Below are 13,385 nucleotides of genomic sequence, written 5' to 3' on the forward strand. Positions count from 1 at the left end.
AGGCAGACGAGTACATTTTTGCCGGGTATTGGAGGTTTTGCGTACAGGCACAAGGAGTTGGAGGGGTTTGTGCCGGGTATTTTCCGTTGGGATGCGGTGCATCTGTCTGCAATTGGAAGGCGGCGATTGAAAAGGCTCCGGAAGTGGGGGTGTGCCAGGCGTAGCAGCCGGGTGGGGTAGTGCTTCCCACTCATAGGGGCGGGCAGTTGGTGTGTTGCTAGGAGCAACGGTGGTATTGCCTGGGTCTACTGACCAGGCAATAATTTCTGGTGTTACAAAAAAATAAAGGTTTTCAGTCTGGTTTAACGGAAGTTACGGTTTCAAATTAATAAAGTTATTTGGTTAAAACCCCCAATAAAGAAGGGCCGCGGCCTTTTAAACGCCTTCATGTGTGTGGTCTCCTTTATTTATAATTTGTATAATTTTGTAAAGTATTTAAGTGGTATGTTTTCATGCATTTGCCATGGACAGGGAGGAGCACAATAGGGCGACGTACTCATGGCAGATGCTGAAAACTGCCCGTATATAGCTAAGTGTAATGTATACAGGTGGCTGTGTTTCTGGCTGTGCTTTCTCTCTTGTTTCAGGTACTGATCTGTGAAGAGATACATCTCAGCATTCTGGAAGGATCTGTTGCTGAGGATGCTGCTGGACACTTCACTCAATCAGGAGGCGGACTGAGGGCAAGGGTGGTGATTGGCTCTGGTCTGGGTGCTAGGGTCCCCGGTGACCCAATGGCTGAGCAGCTATGGACAGTATAAATAATGAGGTGACCAAGTTTCTGGGTCAGTTGGCTGGGAACAGGCGAGCTTCTCCCACCCTCCCTCCCTATTCTTCGAGTCAGAGCCTGTCGCGGTATCCTACTTATTGGGGGGGGGGGGGGGGGGAGTGCTTCCCACTCATAGGGGCGGGCAGTTGGTGTGTTGCTAGGAGCAACGGTGGTATTGCCTGGGTCTACTGACCAGGCAATAATTTCTGGTGTTACAAAAAAATAAAGGTTTTCAGTCTGGTTTAACGGAAGTTACGGTTTCAAATTAATAAAGTTATTTGGTTAAAACCCCCAATAAAGAAGGGCAGCGGCCTTTTAAACGCCTTCATGTGTGTGGTCTCCTTTATTTATAATTTGTATAATTTTGTAAAGTATTTAAGTGGTATGTTTTCATGCATTTGCCATGTACAACAGTCCAGTATATCAGCACACCGTAGTTCAATTAATTACGTTCTTTATTGAGCCATAATCCACATTCCTTGATGAAGAGGACCCTGCACGGCCCCCGAAACATTTGCCGGCTATCTTGTGGATTATGGCTCAATAAAGAGCATGATTAATTTAACTACAGTGTGCTGATATACTGGACTGTTTGACTTTTTAGAAAAACTGATCAGTTTGAGGACTCTTCCGACTTTTTAAATGATCCAATTTTTGATTACGATTAAAATACGTAGCAGCATGCAGTACTTTTTTAATCTGAATCAAGAATCGGATCGTATAAAAGAATCGGAATCGCATGTAGTGTGCAAGAAAACTCATTCCGATCTGCAACCTGACAAGTGTGAACCTAGCCTTACTTGTAAGTTTCTATTCAGTCAGAGTTTATAATGGCTTTTCTTTAACTTCAGCCTCTGTAACCACATATTCACGGATCCCTTCTATGAAAGTGAAACCGTTTGCTCTTTCTTGACTATCAGTAGTAGATAGGAACTGTGAACACCCAGATTCCCACACCAGCCAATGAGGGGAAGGGAGCCTCTGAGACTTTCAGTACAACTTCCTGCAATGTGAGCTTTCCTGACTGAACTGGCTGCTTCAGACTGTGGATCTTCTTCCCTCAGAAAGTCATGAAACATGGCAGGTAATGTAATGTGAGCTGGTTATTATTGCACTATACGGAATTACTAGCAAATACTGTATGTGTCAGCTAAGCACAGCACAAGTGTACGGCATGGATGGAGGAGACACTGGATATTGGAAGATAGTTTAGTGGGTGAAGGTTGTAGGGAAGAATCTGTCAAGTGTAGAACAGGAGGGAAAAGTTTTCCACTGCAAATGTACTGTGATAATCCTAAAGGTCCCCATACATCAGAAGATATATGGGCAGATCGACCAAGATCTGTTGTCTGTCCATACACCACAGGCTGATCCCGATCGATTTCAGCATGAAATCTCTCGGGAATCGCCCTTGTGACGCTTCCTCGCCAACCCCCCGCGCAGTCCTCCCTAATGTAAAATGTTTCCCCCGTGCAATATACTTTACATATCCGTTGCTGGCTCTGGGCTCTGTTCTGATACACACACGCAGGGCCGGTTTTAGCAACAATGGGGCCCCAGGGCAAAATAAACCTGGGGGGCCCCCCAACAGATACCCCGGAACAAAAATAGGCATTAAGGGACCTTTTTTGCAGCTGGTATAGTCAGGGTGTGAAGCCCCAATCAGTCGGAACTCCACATTCTGGCTATCCCAGCCTGCATGGGGGACAAGGGGTTAAAACATTTCAGGAAGGGGGACCCCCACATCATTTAAAAAAAAAAAAAAAAAACTTCCCACACTCTAAACTTTAAAAAAAAACAACTGAAAATAGGAAAAAAAAATGCCAGGGATCTTCATACAGCCATATTGCGGCTGTATAGCGATCCCTGGCCAAAGCGCTGCGGCTGCGTATGGACCCCCTGGAAACCCCGTCAGGAAATTCATGGCTCTTTCTTTTGATACATGTAAAAACACTACCTAAAAGTGACATTTACCGCGTCAGGAAATTCATTGCTCTTTCTTTTGATACATGTAAAATTACACTACCCAAAAGTGACATTTACCGCATTTAAAAGTATACTTTTTTTCTTCGAAACTTTAAAATCGATTTTCTCAAAAACTATAAGGTCTTTTTGAAAAATTGTTTTCCTCTTATTCCCAAGGATCTCCTTAACATATCCTGCAAATTTAGGGTTTCTAGCATTTAAGGTGGATTTGCTATTAACCGTTAAATTCGGCGGGTTTTTAAATGTGTATTTTTTTTCCTTTGAAACTTTAAAATCGACTTTCTCAAAAACTATAAGGTCTTTTTGAAAAAAAATGTTTTCCTCTTGTAGCCACTGGTGGCCCCCACAGGCTCTGGGGCCCTAGGGCAATTGCCTCTATGGTAGCGCTGGCCCTGCACACACAGTGCGTGTGTGACGTCACACACGCACCCACGTTATGTCAGCAAGCGCATGAGGAACATGTATGTGGACGATGCCAGCGGTGGACATGTAAAGTATATTGCAACGGGGAGGGGGGGGGGGGGCATTTTCCATTAGGGGACAGAACGCAGCTGATGCGGCGTCACAAGACCGATTCTCGAGAGACTTCATGCTGAAATTGATCGGGTATCAGCCTGTGGTGTGTGCAGCCGACCGATCAACCCCCTGGTTGTGCTGCTCAAGTACTGCGGAGCGGATCCAGCTAATAGCGTATCGTGCGGTACACAGTCCCGCTAGTAAAGCTAATATTGCCGTGCGTTGTCTTTGCACAACAATATTACTGCAAGTTTGTGCATCAAGCCCAATGTGTTGTGTGGTTGACCTTGTCCATTCTGGATACCTTACTGTGATATGCACTTACCATGGACCACTGCTGCTTTCAAATAGTAAATACATTAGGGCTCAGCGTCTGTTCACACTGCATGGATCAATTTTCAGCACTGGGCATTAGTCGTTCTTGCATGCGTTCCATTTCATTATCGGTATCCAACTCGTCGATATACCCGTAACGCTTCCGCGGATCCAGAATTATCTCATACTGCATATACTTGCATTCCGTTTGACTGAATGGACAAAAAGGATCCGTTACGAACGGAGTGATGTGAACGGATCCTAGTGCTTTGCATAGGATCCATTCACACCCATTGGGATCCATTCTGTTTCATTCTGCTAAACAGATTATTTTTGAGTTTAACCACTTGAGAACCACAGTCTTTTAGCCCCTTAAGGACCAGAGCCTTTTTTTCCATTCAGACCACTGCAGCTTTCACGGTTTACTGCTCGGTCATACAACCTACCACCTAAATGAATTTTACCTCCTTTTCTTGTCACTAATACAACTTTCTTTTGGTGCTATTTGATTGCTGCTGCGAGTTTTAGTTTTTATTATATTCATCAAAAAAGACATGAATTTTGTCAAAAAAATGACTTTTTTAACTTTCTGTGCTGACATTTTTCAAATAAAGTAAAATTTCCTATACATTTGAGCACGAAAGTTATTCTGCTACATGTCTTTGATAAAAAAAAAACATTCAGTGTATATTTATTGGATTGGGTAAAAGTTATAGCGTTTACAAACTATGGTGCCAAAAGTGAATTTTCCCATTTTATAGCATCTCTGACTTTTCTGACCATCTGTCATGTTTCATGAGGTGCTAAAATTCCAGGATAGTATAAATATCCCCCAAATGACCCCATTTTGGAAAGAATACATCCCAAAGTATTCAGTGAGAGGCATGGTGAGTTCATAGAAGATTTTATTTTTTGTCACAAGTTAGCGGAAAATGACACTTTGTGACACTGTCCTGGCATTTTGGGGGGTGCCTAATTGTAAGCACCCCCTGTAAAGCCTAAAGATGCTCATTGGACTTTGGGCCCCTTAGCGCAGTTAGGCTGCAAAAAAGTGCCACACATGTGGTATTGCCATACTCAGGAGACGTAGTATAATGTGTTTTGGGGTGTATTTTTACACATACCCATGCTGGGTGGGAGAAATATCTCTGTAAATGACAATTTTTTGATTTTTTTTTACACACAATTGTCTATTTACAGAGATATTTCTCCCACTCAGCATGGGTATGTGTAAAAATACACCCCAAAACACATTATACTACTTCTTCTGAGTACGGCGATACCACATGTGTGGCACTTTTTTGCACCCTAACTGCGCTAAGGGGCCCAAAGTCCAATGAGCACCTTTAGGATTTCACAGGTCATTTTGCGACATTTGGTTTCAAGACTACTCCTCACGGTTTAGGGCCCCTAAAATGCCAGGGCAGTATAGGAACCCCACAAATTACCCCATTTTAGAAAGAAGACACCCCAAGGTATTCCGTTAGGAGTATGGTGAGTTCATAGAAGATTTTATTTTTTGTCACAAGTTAGCGGAAATTGATTTTAATTGTTTTTTTTCACAAAGTGTCATTTTCCGCTAACTTGTGACAAAAAATAAAATCTTCTATGAACTCACCATACTCCTAACGGAATACCTTTGGGTGTCTTCTTTCTAAAATGGGGTCATTTGTGGGGTTCCTATACTGCCCTGGCATTTTAGGGGCCCTAAACCGTGAGGAGTAGTCTTGAAACCAAATGTTGCAAAATGACCTGTGAAATCCTAAAGGTACTCATTGGACTTAGGGTGCAAAAAAGTGCCACACATGTGGTACCGCCGTACTCAGGAGAAGTAGTATAATGTATTTTGGGGTGTATTTTTACACATACAGATGCTGGGTGGGAGAAATATCTCTGTAAATGACAATTTTTTGATTTTTTTTTTACACACAATTGTCCATTTACAGAGAGATTTCTCCCACCCAGCATGGGTATGTATAAAAGTACACCCCAAAACACATTATACTACTTCTTTTGAGTACAGCAAAACCACATGTGTGACACTTTTTTACAACCTAGGTGCGCTAAGGGGCCTAACGTCCTATTCACAGGTCATTTTGAGGCATTTGGATTCTAGACTACTCATCACGGTTTAGGGCCCCTAAAATGCCAGGGCAGTATAGGAACCCTACAAGTGACCCCATTTTAGAAAGAAGACACCCCAAGGTATTCTGTTAGGAGTATGATGAGTTCATAGAAGAATTTTTTTTGTCACAAGTTAGCGGAAAATGACACTTTGTGAAAAAAACCCCAATACAAATCAATTTCCGCTAACTTGTGACAAAAAATAAAATCTTCTATGAACTCACCATACTCCTAACGGAATACCTTTGGGTGTCTTCTTTCTAAAATGGGGTCATTTGTGGGGTTCCTATACTGCCCTGGCATTTTAGGGGCCCTAAACCATGAGGAGTAAGGCCCATACACACGTCGGATTTCCGCGAACGACGGGTCGTTTGAACGTCCCGTCGTTCGCCCGCTAAGTCGGGCGTGTGTACAGGCTGTCGTCCGCTTCATAAGGGCGAGTTTGAGCGATCCGCCCGGCCTTTAGTCTTGAACCCAAATGTCTCAAAATGACCTGTGAAATCCTAAAGGTACTCATTGGACTTTGGGCCCCTTAGCACAGTTAGGGTGCAAAAAAGTGTCACACATGTGGTATCACCGTACTCAGGAGAAGTAGTACAATGTGTTTTGTGGTGTATTTTTACATATAACCATGATGGGTGGGAGAAATATCTCTGTAAATGACACATTTTTTATTTTGTTTTACACACAATTGCCCATTTACAGAGAGATTTCTCCCACCCAGCATGGGTATGTGTAAAAATACACCACAAAACACATTATACTACTTCTCCTGAGTATGGCAATACCACATGTGTGACACTTTTTTGCAGCCTAGGTGCGCTAAGGGGCCCAACGTCCTATTCACAGGTCATTCTGAGGCATTTGTTTTTTAGACTACTCCTCACGGTTTAGGGCCCCTAAAATGCCAGGGCAGTATAGGAACCCCACAAGTGACCCCATTTTAGAAAGAAGACACCCCAAGGTATTCCGTTAGGTGTATGGTGAGTTCATAAAAGATTTTATTTTTTGTCACAAGTTAGTGAAAAATGACACTTTGTGAAAAAAACAATAAAAATCAATTTCCGCTAACTTTTGACAAAAAATAAAATCTTCTATGAACTCGTCATACACCTAACAGAATACCTTGGGGTGTCTTTTTTCTAAAATGGGGTCACTTGTGGGGTTCCTATACTGCCCTGGCATTTTACGGGCCCAAAACCGTGAGTAGTCTGGAAACCAAATTTCTCAAAATGACTGTTCAGGGGTATAAGCATCTGCAAATTTTGATGACAGGTGGTCTATGAGGGGGCAAATTTTGTGGAACCGGTCATAAGCAGGGTGGCCTCTTAGATGACAGGTTGTATTGGGCCTGTTCTGATGGATAGGAGTGCTAGGGGGGTGACAGGAGGTGATTGATGGGTGTCTCAGGTGGTGGTTAGAGGGGAAAATAGATGCAATCAATGCACTGGGGAGGTGATCGGAAGGGGGTCTGAGGGGGGGTCTGAGGGTTTGGCTGAGTGATCAGGAGCCCACACGGGGCAAATTAGGGCCTGATCTGATGGGTAGGTGTGCTAGGGGGTGACAGGTGGTGACAGGAGGTGATTGATGGGTGTCTCAAGGTGTGATTAGAGGGGGGAAATAGATGCAAGCAATGCACTGGCGAGGTGATCAGGGCTGGGGTCTGAGGGCATTCTGAGGGTGTGGGCGGGTGATTGGGTGCCCTAGGGGCAGATAGGGGTCTAATCTGATGGGTATCAGTGACAGGGGCTGATTGATGGGTGATCAGTGGGTGATTAGATGGCAGAACAGATGTAAACAATGCACTTTGGAGGTGATCTGAGGGTAGGTCTGGGGCAATCTGATGGTGTGGGTGGGTGATCAGATTGCCCGCAAGGGGCAGGTTAGGGGCTGATTGATGGGTGGCAGTGACAGGGGGTAATTGATGGGTGACAGTGACAGGGGGTGATTGATGGGTGATTGATAGGTGATTGACAGGTGATTGACAGGTGATCAGTGGGTTATTACAGGGAAGAACAGATGTAAATAATGCACTGGCGAATTGATAAGGGGGGGTCTGAGGGCAATCTGAGCGTGTGGGGCGGGTGATTGGGTGCCCGCAAGGGACAGATTAGGGTCTATTCTGATGGGTAACAGTGACAGGTGGTGATAGGGGGTGATTGATGGGTAATTAGTGGGTGTTTAGAGGAGAGAACAGATGTAAACATTGCACTTGGGAGGTGATCTGATGTCGGATCTGCGGGCGATCCATTGGTGTGGGTGGGTGATCAGATTGCCCGCAAGGGGCAGGTTAGGGGCTGATTGATGGGTGGCAGTGACAGGGGGTGATTGATGGGTGGCAGTGACAGGGGGTGATTGATGGGTGATTGATAGGTGATCAGTGGGTTATTACAGGGACGAACGGATGTAAATAATGTACTGGCGAATTGATAAAGGGGGGGGGGGTCTGAGGGCAATCTGAGCGTGTGGGCAGGTGATTGGGTGCCCGCAAGGGGCAGATTAGAGCCTAATCTGATGGGTAACAGTGACAGGTGGTGATAGGGGGTGATTGATGGGTGATTGATGGGTAATTAGTGGGTGTTTAGAGGAGAGAACAGATGTAAACACTGCACTTGGGAGGTGATCTGATGTCGGATCTGCGGGCGATCTATTGGTGTGGGTGGGTGATCAGATTGCCCGCAAGGGGCAGGTTAGGGGCTGATTGATGGGTGGCAGTGACAGGGGGTGATTGATGGGTGGCAGTGACAGGGGTGATTGACAGGTAATTGACAGGTGATCAGTGGGTTATTACAGGGAAGAACAGATGTAAATAATGCACTGGCGAATTGATAAGGGGGGGGGTCTGAGGGCAATCTGAGCGTGTGGGCGGGTGATTGGGTGCCCGCAAGGGGCAGATTAGGGTCTAATCTGATGGGTAACAGTGACAGGTGGTGATAGGGGGTGATTGATGGGTAATTAGTGGGTGTTTAGAGGAGAGAACAGATGTAAACACTGCACTTGGGAGGTGATCTGATGTCGGATCTGCGGGCGATCTATTGGTGTGGGTGGGTGATCAGATTGCCTGCAAGGGGCAGGTTAGGGGCTGATTGATGGGTGGCAGTGACAGGGGGTGATTGATGGGTGATTGACAGGTGATCAGTGGGTTATTACAGGGGGGATAGAGGCATACAGTACACAGGGGGGGGGGGGGTCTGGGGAGAATCTGAGGGGTGGGGGTGATCAGGAGGGAGCAGGGGGCAGTTTAGGGTAAAAAAAAATAGCGTTGACAGAAAGTGACAGGGAGTGATTGATGGGTGATTAGGGGGGTAATTGGGTGCTAACAGTGGTCTGGGGGGTGGGCAGGGGGGGGGTCTGAGGGGTGCTGTGGGCGATCAGGGGGCAGGGGGGGGGGGAATCAGTGTGCTTGGGTGCAGACTAGGGTGGCTGCAGCCTGCCCTGGTGGTCCCTCGGACACTGGGACCACCAGGGCAGGAGGCAGCCTGTATAATAGGCTTTGTATACATTACAAAGTGTATTATACATACGGGCAGCGGCGATCCGGGTGCTAGTAACACGCCGGCGCTTCCGAACGGGCAGCGGGTTACAGCGCGAGGGGGGCGGAGCCATTCACCGGCTGCTGATCGCGTCATGAATGACGCGATCTCTGCCTAACCACGCCCGCCGCCGATGTGCGTATTGCGGTCGTTTAGGCCCGGACTTTGCCGCCGCCCATCGGCTGGGGCGGTCCTGAAGTGGTTAATGTGATCTGAACCTTATTCACATTATGGGCTTGATTCACTAAACCGTGCTAACTCATAGTACAGCCGTGCTAGCGTTTTGTGTGCATTTTCACGCGCAATCGTGAATTATTGCACGCAATCGCGAATTTGCAACCGCGATTGCGTGCGAAAATTTGCGTTTGTGCGCAAAACCGCATGCAAAAACACTAGGGCGCCCGTGCTATGAATTAGCTTGGTTTAGTGAATCAAGCCCTATGAGTGATGCTATCAGTTCTGATGTACCGAACTTGGGGCTTAATTCACTAAAGTGTGATAGCTGCTATCACAGTAGTTATCACGCGAGCAAAGGTTTGCACACGAACATTGTTACTTCGTGTGATAGGCGAAGGTTTGCACGTGATCACATGTGCTTTTCACGTGAAAAGCGCATGCGATCGTGCAAAAACGTTTGCTTATCACACGAAGTAACGCTGTTCATGCGCAAACCTTTGTGCGCGGAAGCTCGCGTGATAACTGCTGTGATAGCAGTTATCACACTTAAGTGAATCAAGCACTTTATGTGTAATCCACATGGTAACATGAAAGTCCATAGACTTATGGTTGATTGACTGACAAAATAGGACAAGACACACTATGATATCATCTATAGACAAATTGGACACCAGACGCTAGTGGACAAAATAGGCGCACCCATTGACACCAATACAAAATAGCAACAGGCAGGCGGCCAAGTGGAAATTTGTGCGCCCGATAACGTATATTGGTTCTAAAATATGGTATGCCATCACTTGACTAATTAACATAGCAGCGGCCGCTAGTGAAGTATCGCGGTTGGTTAAGCTGCCTTAAAGCTGCCTTAAAGAGAACCCGAGGTGTGTTTAAAGAATGTTATCTGCATACAGAGGCTGGATCTGCCTATACAGCCCAGCCTCTGTTGCTATCCCAAACCCCACTAAGGTCCCCCTGCACTCTGCAATCCCTCATAAATCACAGCCGTGCTGTGAGGCTGTGTTTACATCTGTAGTGTCAGTCTCAGCTGCTCCCCCGCCTCCTGCATAGCTCCGGTCCCTGCCCCCGTCCCTTTCCTCCAATTAGCAGGGAGGGAAGGGATGCAGGCGGGGACTGGAGTTCTGCAGGAGGCGGGGAGAGCAGCAGACTGACACTATAGAGATAAACACAGCCAGCTCTGACAAGCTGTTTGTCAGCAGAGTGGCTGTGATTTATGAGGGATTGCAGAGTGCAGGGGGACCTTAGGGGGGTTTGGAATAGCAACAGAGGCTGGGCTGTATAGGCAGATCCAGCCTCTGTATGCAGATAATATTCTTCAAACCCACCTCGGGTTCTCTTTAAAGGATACATGAAGTGAGGGCCTGTTTCCACTACACGCAGATTCTGCATGCAGAAAACTGACTCCAATGAATGCCTATGGGAAGTCTGCATCTGAAATATCGCGTTCAGTGGAAACAGGCCCATAGACATTCATTGGAGTCAGTTTTCTGCATGCAGAATCTATGTGTAGTGGAAACAGGCCCTAAGAGTGATACAGGAGCTGCCACATATACTGGATTTCCTTTTTAAACAGTGCAAATTGCCTGACTGTACTGCAGATCCTCTGCCTCTGAAACTTATCCATAGACCCTGAACACTGAAAATGCAGATCAGAGGTTAGACTGGCGTTTGACTCTTTGCCGCATGCTTGTTTCTGGCGTGTAATTCAGACTCTACTGATGTATGAAAGATCAGCAGGACAGCCAGGCAACTGGTATTGTTTAAAAGAAAAGAACTATGGCAGTCTCCATAACTCTCTCACTTCAGGTGTCCTTTAAAAGACAACAAAAGCGGGAGGGGTATGGAGGCTGCCATATTTATTTCCTTTTAAGCAATACCAGCTGCCTGGCATCCTGCTGATCCTCCTTTATATTGCTTATATAAATATGGCAGCCCTTATATCACTCTTGTTACAGTTGTCCTTTTATTGAGATGGTAAACTTTGAGCCTTATGGGATTTCTCTTTTCAAATATTGTTTGTTATTGTTGTTGATTCTGTCACTTGACTTATGCATAGATGGAGTGTTGTATGTGCAGATCAACAAAGAGACAGATCTTTCTCTGATTAGAGAGAGATCTGTTGCCTGCCCATACACCGCAGGCCGATTCCTGATCGATTTCAGCATGAAATCTCTCGGTAATCAGCCTTGTGACGTCAAATTTGCCGCCTCGCTGCCCCTGACGCTGTCCTCACTAATGTAACGTGTTCCGTGCAGTATACTTTACCTTTCGGTGTCTGCTGCTGGCAACTACGTGGGGCGCGTGTATGTGGATGGAGCATGAAGCCAACGGCAGACACCGACAGTTAAAATTTACTGCACCGGGAACCAGGGGGCACATTTTACACTGGGGGGACAGCACCGGAGGTTCTATTGCTTGCGTAGTTTGTCCCGATATCGCACGGCGTTGCGGCCACGCACCCGATCGAGCATGTCGGCCCTACATCTTGCAGCATGTCCGATCGATACATGCAACCAATTTGGGCCAAAATTGGTCACATTGTCAATCAGGCATGCTTTTAGCGGCACCAATTTTTATCCGATTATAATAATCGAATTGGATGGTTGATCACCTACCAAGTCATCTGATGTATGGCCACCTTTAAGCAAATTATTATTTATTATTCCCTATTTTCAGGTAAACTGCTTGAACTCCGAAAGGGACTGGTTGAGGGCGGCAACCTTGCACTTTTAGGTGCTCTGTTGGATGACTTACAGGAAGATAAAATACTGAGCCCTGCAGAGGTGGAATGTATAAATGAAGGACACCCTTTGAGTAGAGACAAAATGCGGGCGTTGGTTGATTATGTGCGGAAGAAAGGAGACAGATCTAGCAACATCCTCATCCAGAGAGTGTCAGAAAGAGACAAAACTCTCAGTGAAGAACTCGGGATAACAGGTGACTCCTTCCCCTCACAAGTCTGTGGGCTTGATTCACCAAAGAGTACTAACTGTTAGCACGGCAGTTTTCGCGCAAATGTTTGCGTTTCCGCGCAATCGCTAATTTTTGCGCGCAATTAAATGGTTTCACGCGCAAACGCATGTTTCCGCGTGAAAACGCGAATTTTCGCACGCTAACGATTTTGTACGAAAACGCCTGTGCTAACAGTTACCACTGTTTTGTGAATCAAGCCCTGTGGCTGCATGACAGCATCTCAGGTTTTCAGTGTTCAAATATCATGGGAGAACCCTGTAGATTCTGTTTGGTGATTTGTCTCATTCAGCTTGCTCCTAAATTATATTAAACCAAGCTCCTTGTAGTTCGCATCCTGTTACCCAGTATATCTATAACTGTATATGAAGTGTCCAAATTAAAAATTAAAAGGCTTCAGCTAGACATCTTTTTGTGTCCTACAAGTTGTTTCACCCTCTTAAGGTAGCCATACATTAGGCAATTTTGCCAGCTGATCGACTTTCCAATGTAATAATTTTATGGAATCAGAGGAAAATCGGTGACGCAACTTGTCCACCGGATCAATGTTTCAAAATCTTGGGTCAAAATCGTTCAAAAGGACATGTTGGAAAATCGATCAGGGGAGCAGCGGTAACATCGTTCGACATCGCAATGAGCAATATACTTGACGGACCTCCAGCCGATACCCCTGCCCCCAAGTGAAAAGTGTACCCCAGTGCCTGTGTGCAGTGTTTTAAAGTCTTACCTCTCCAGTCCTCCTCCGTCACCAATGTGTCCACCGTCACCATGAGCACCTGTATGATATGGCACCAGGTGCATGTGGCGTCACAACACGCACCTGGTGACAGCGGACACAGAGGTGACAGCAGAGGCATTCAGGAGTCTCGCTGGTAAAAAGGTGAGATTTTACAGAGCACAGGCAACGAGGACATTATTATACTGGGGATGGGGCGGCCAGGCAGGCAGCGGCGGTGCTAGGCCAATTTCTGATAGAT

At 46.0% G+C, this 13,385-nt stretch overlaps 1 protein-coding gene across 2 annotated transcripts in view; it reads left to right on the plus strand.

The window, feature by feature from the left end:
• Positions 1–1,779: 1,779 nt before the first annotated feature.
• LOC137544668 (caspase-1-A-like) overlaps positions 1,780–13,385 on the plus strand; it is a 56,700-nt gene continuing 45,094 nt past the window's right edge. The window contains exons 1-2 of one of the 2 annotated variants that reach the window (XM_068265764.1): positions 1,780–1,853; positions 12,115–12,375. In XM_068265764.1, the coding sequence (XP_068121865.1) occupies positions 1,847–1,853; positions 12,115–12,375 (268 nt within the window). In that variant the 5' untranslated portion in view covers positions 1,780–1,846. The remainder of the gene's footprint in view (positions 1,854–12,114; positions 12,376–13,385) is intronic. The other variant, XM_068265765.1, reaches the window with a different exon arrangement.

The sequence above is a fragment of the Hyperolius riggenbachi genome, chromosome 2 (genome assembly GCF_040937935.1).
Source record: "Hyperolius riggenbachi isolate aHypRig1 chromosome 2, aHypRig1.pri, whole genome shotgun sequence".
NCBI lineage: Eukaryota > Metazoa > Chordata > Amphibia > Anura > Hyperoliidae > Hyperolius > Hyperolius riggenbachi.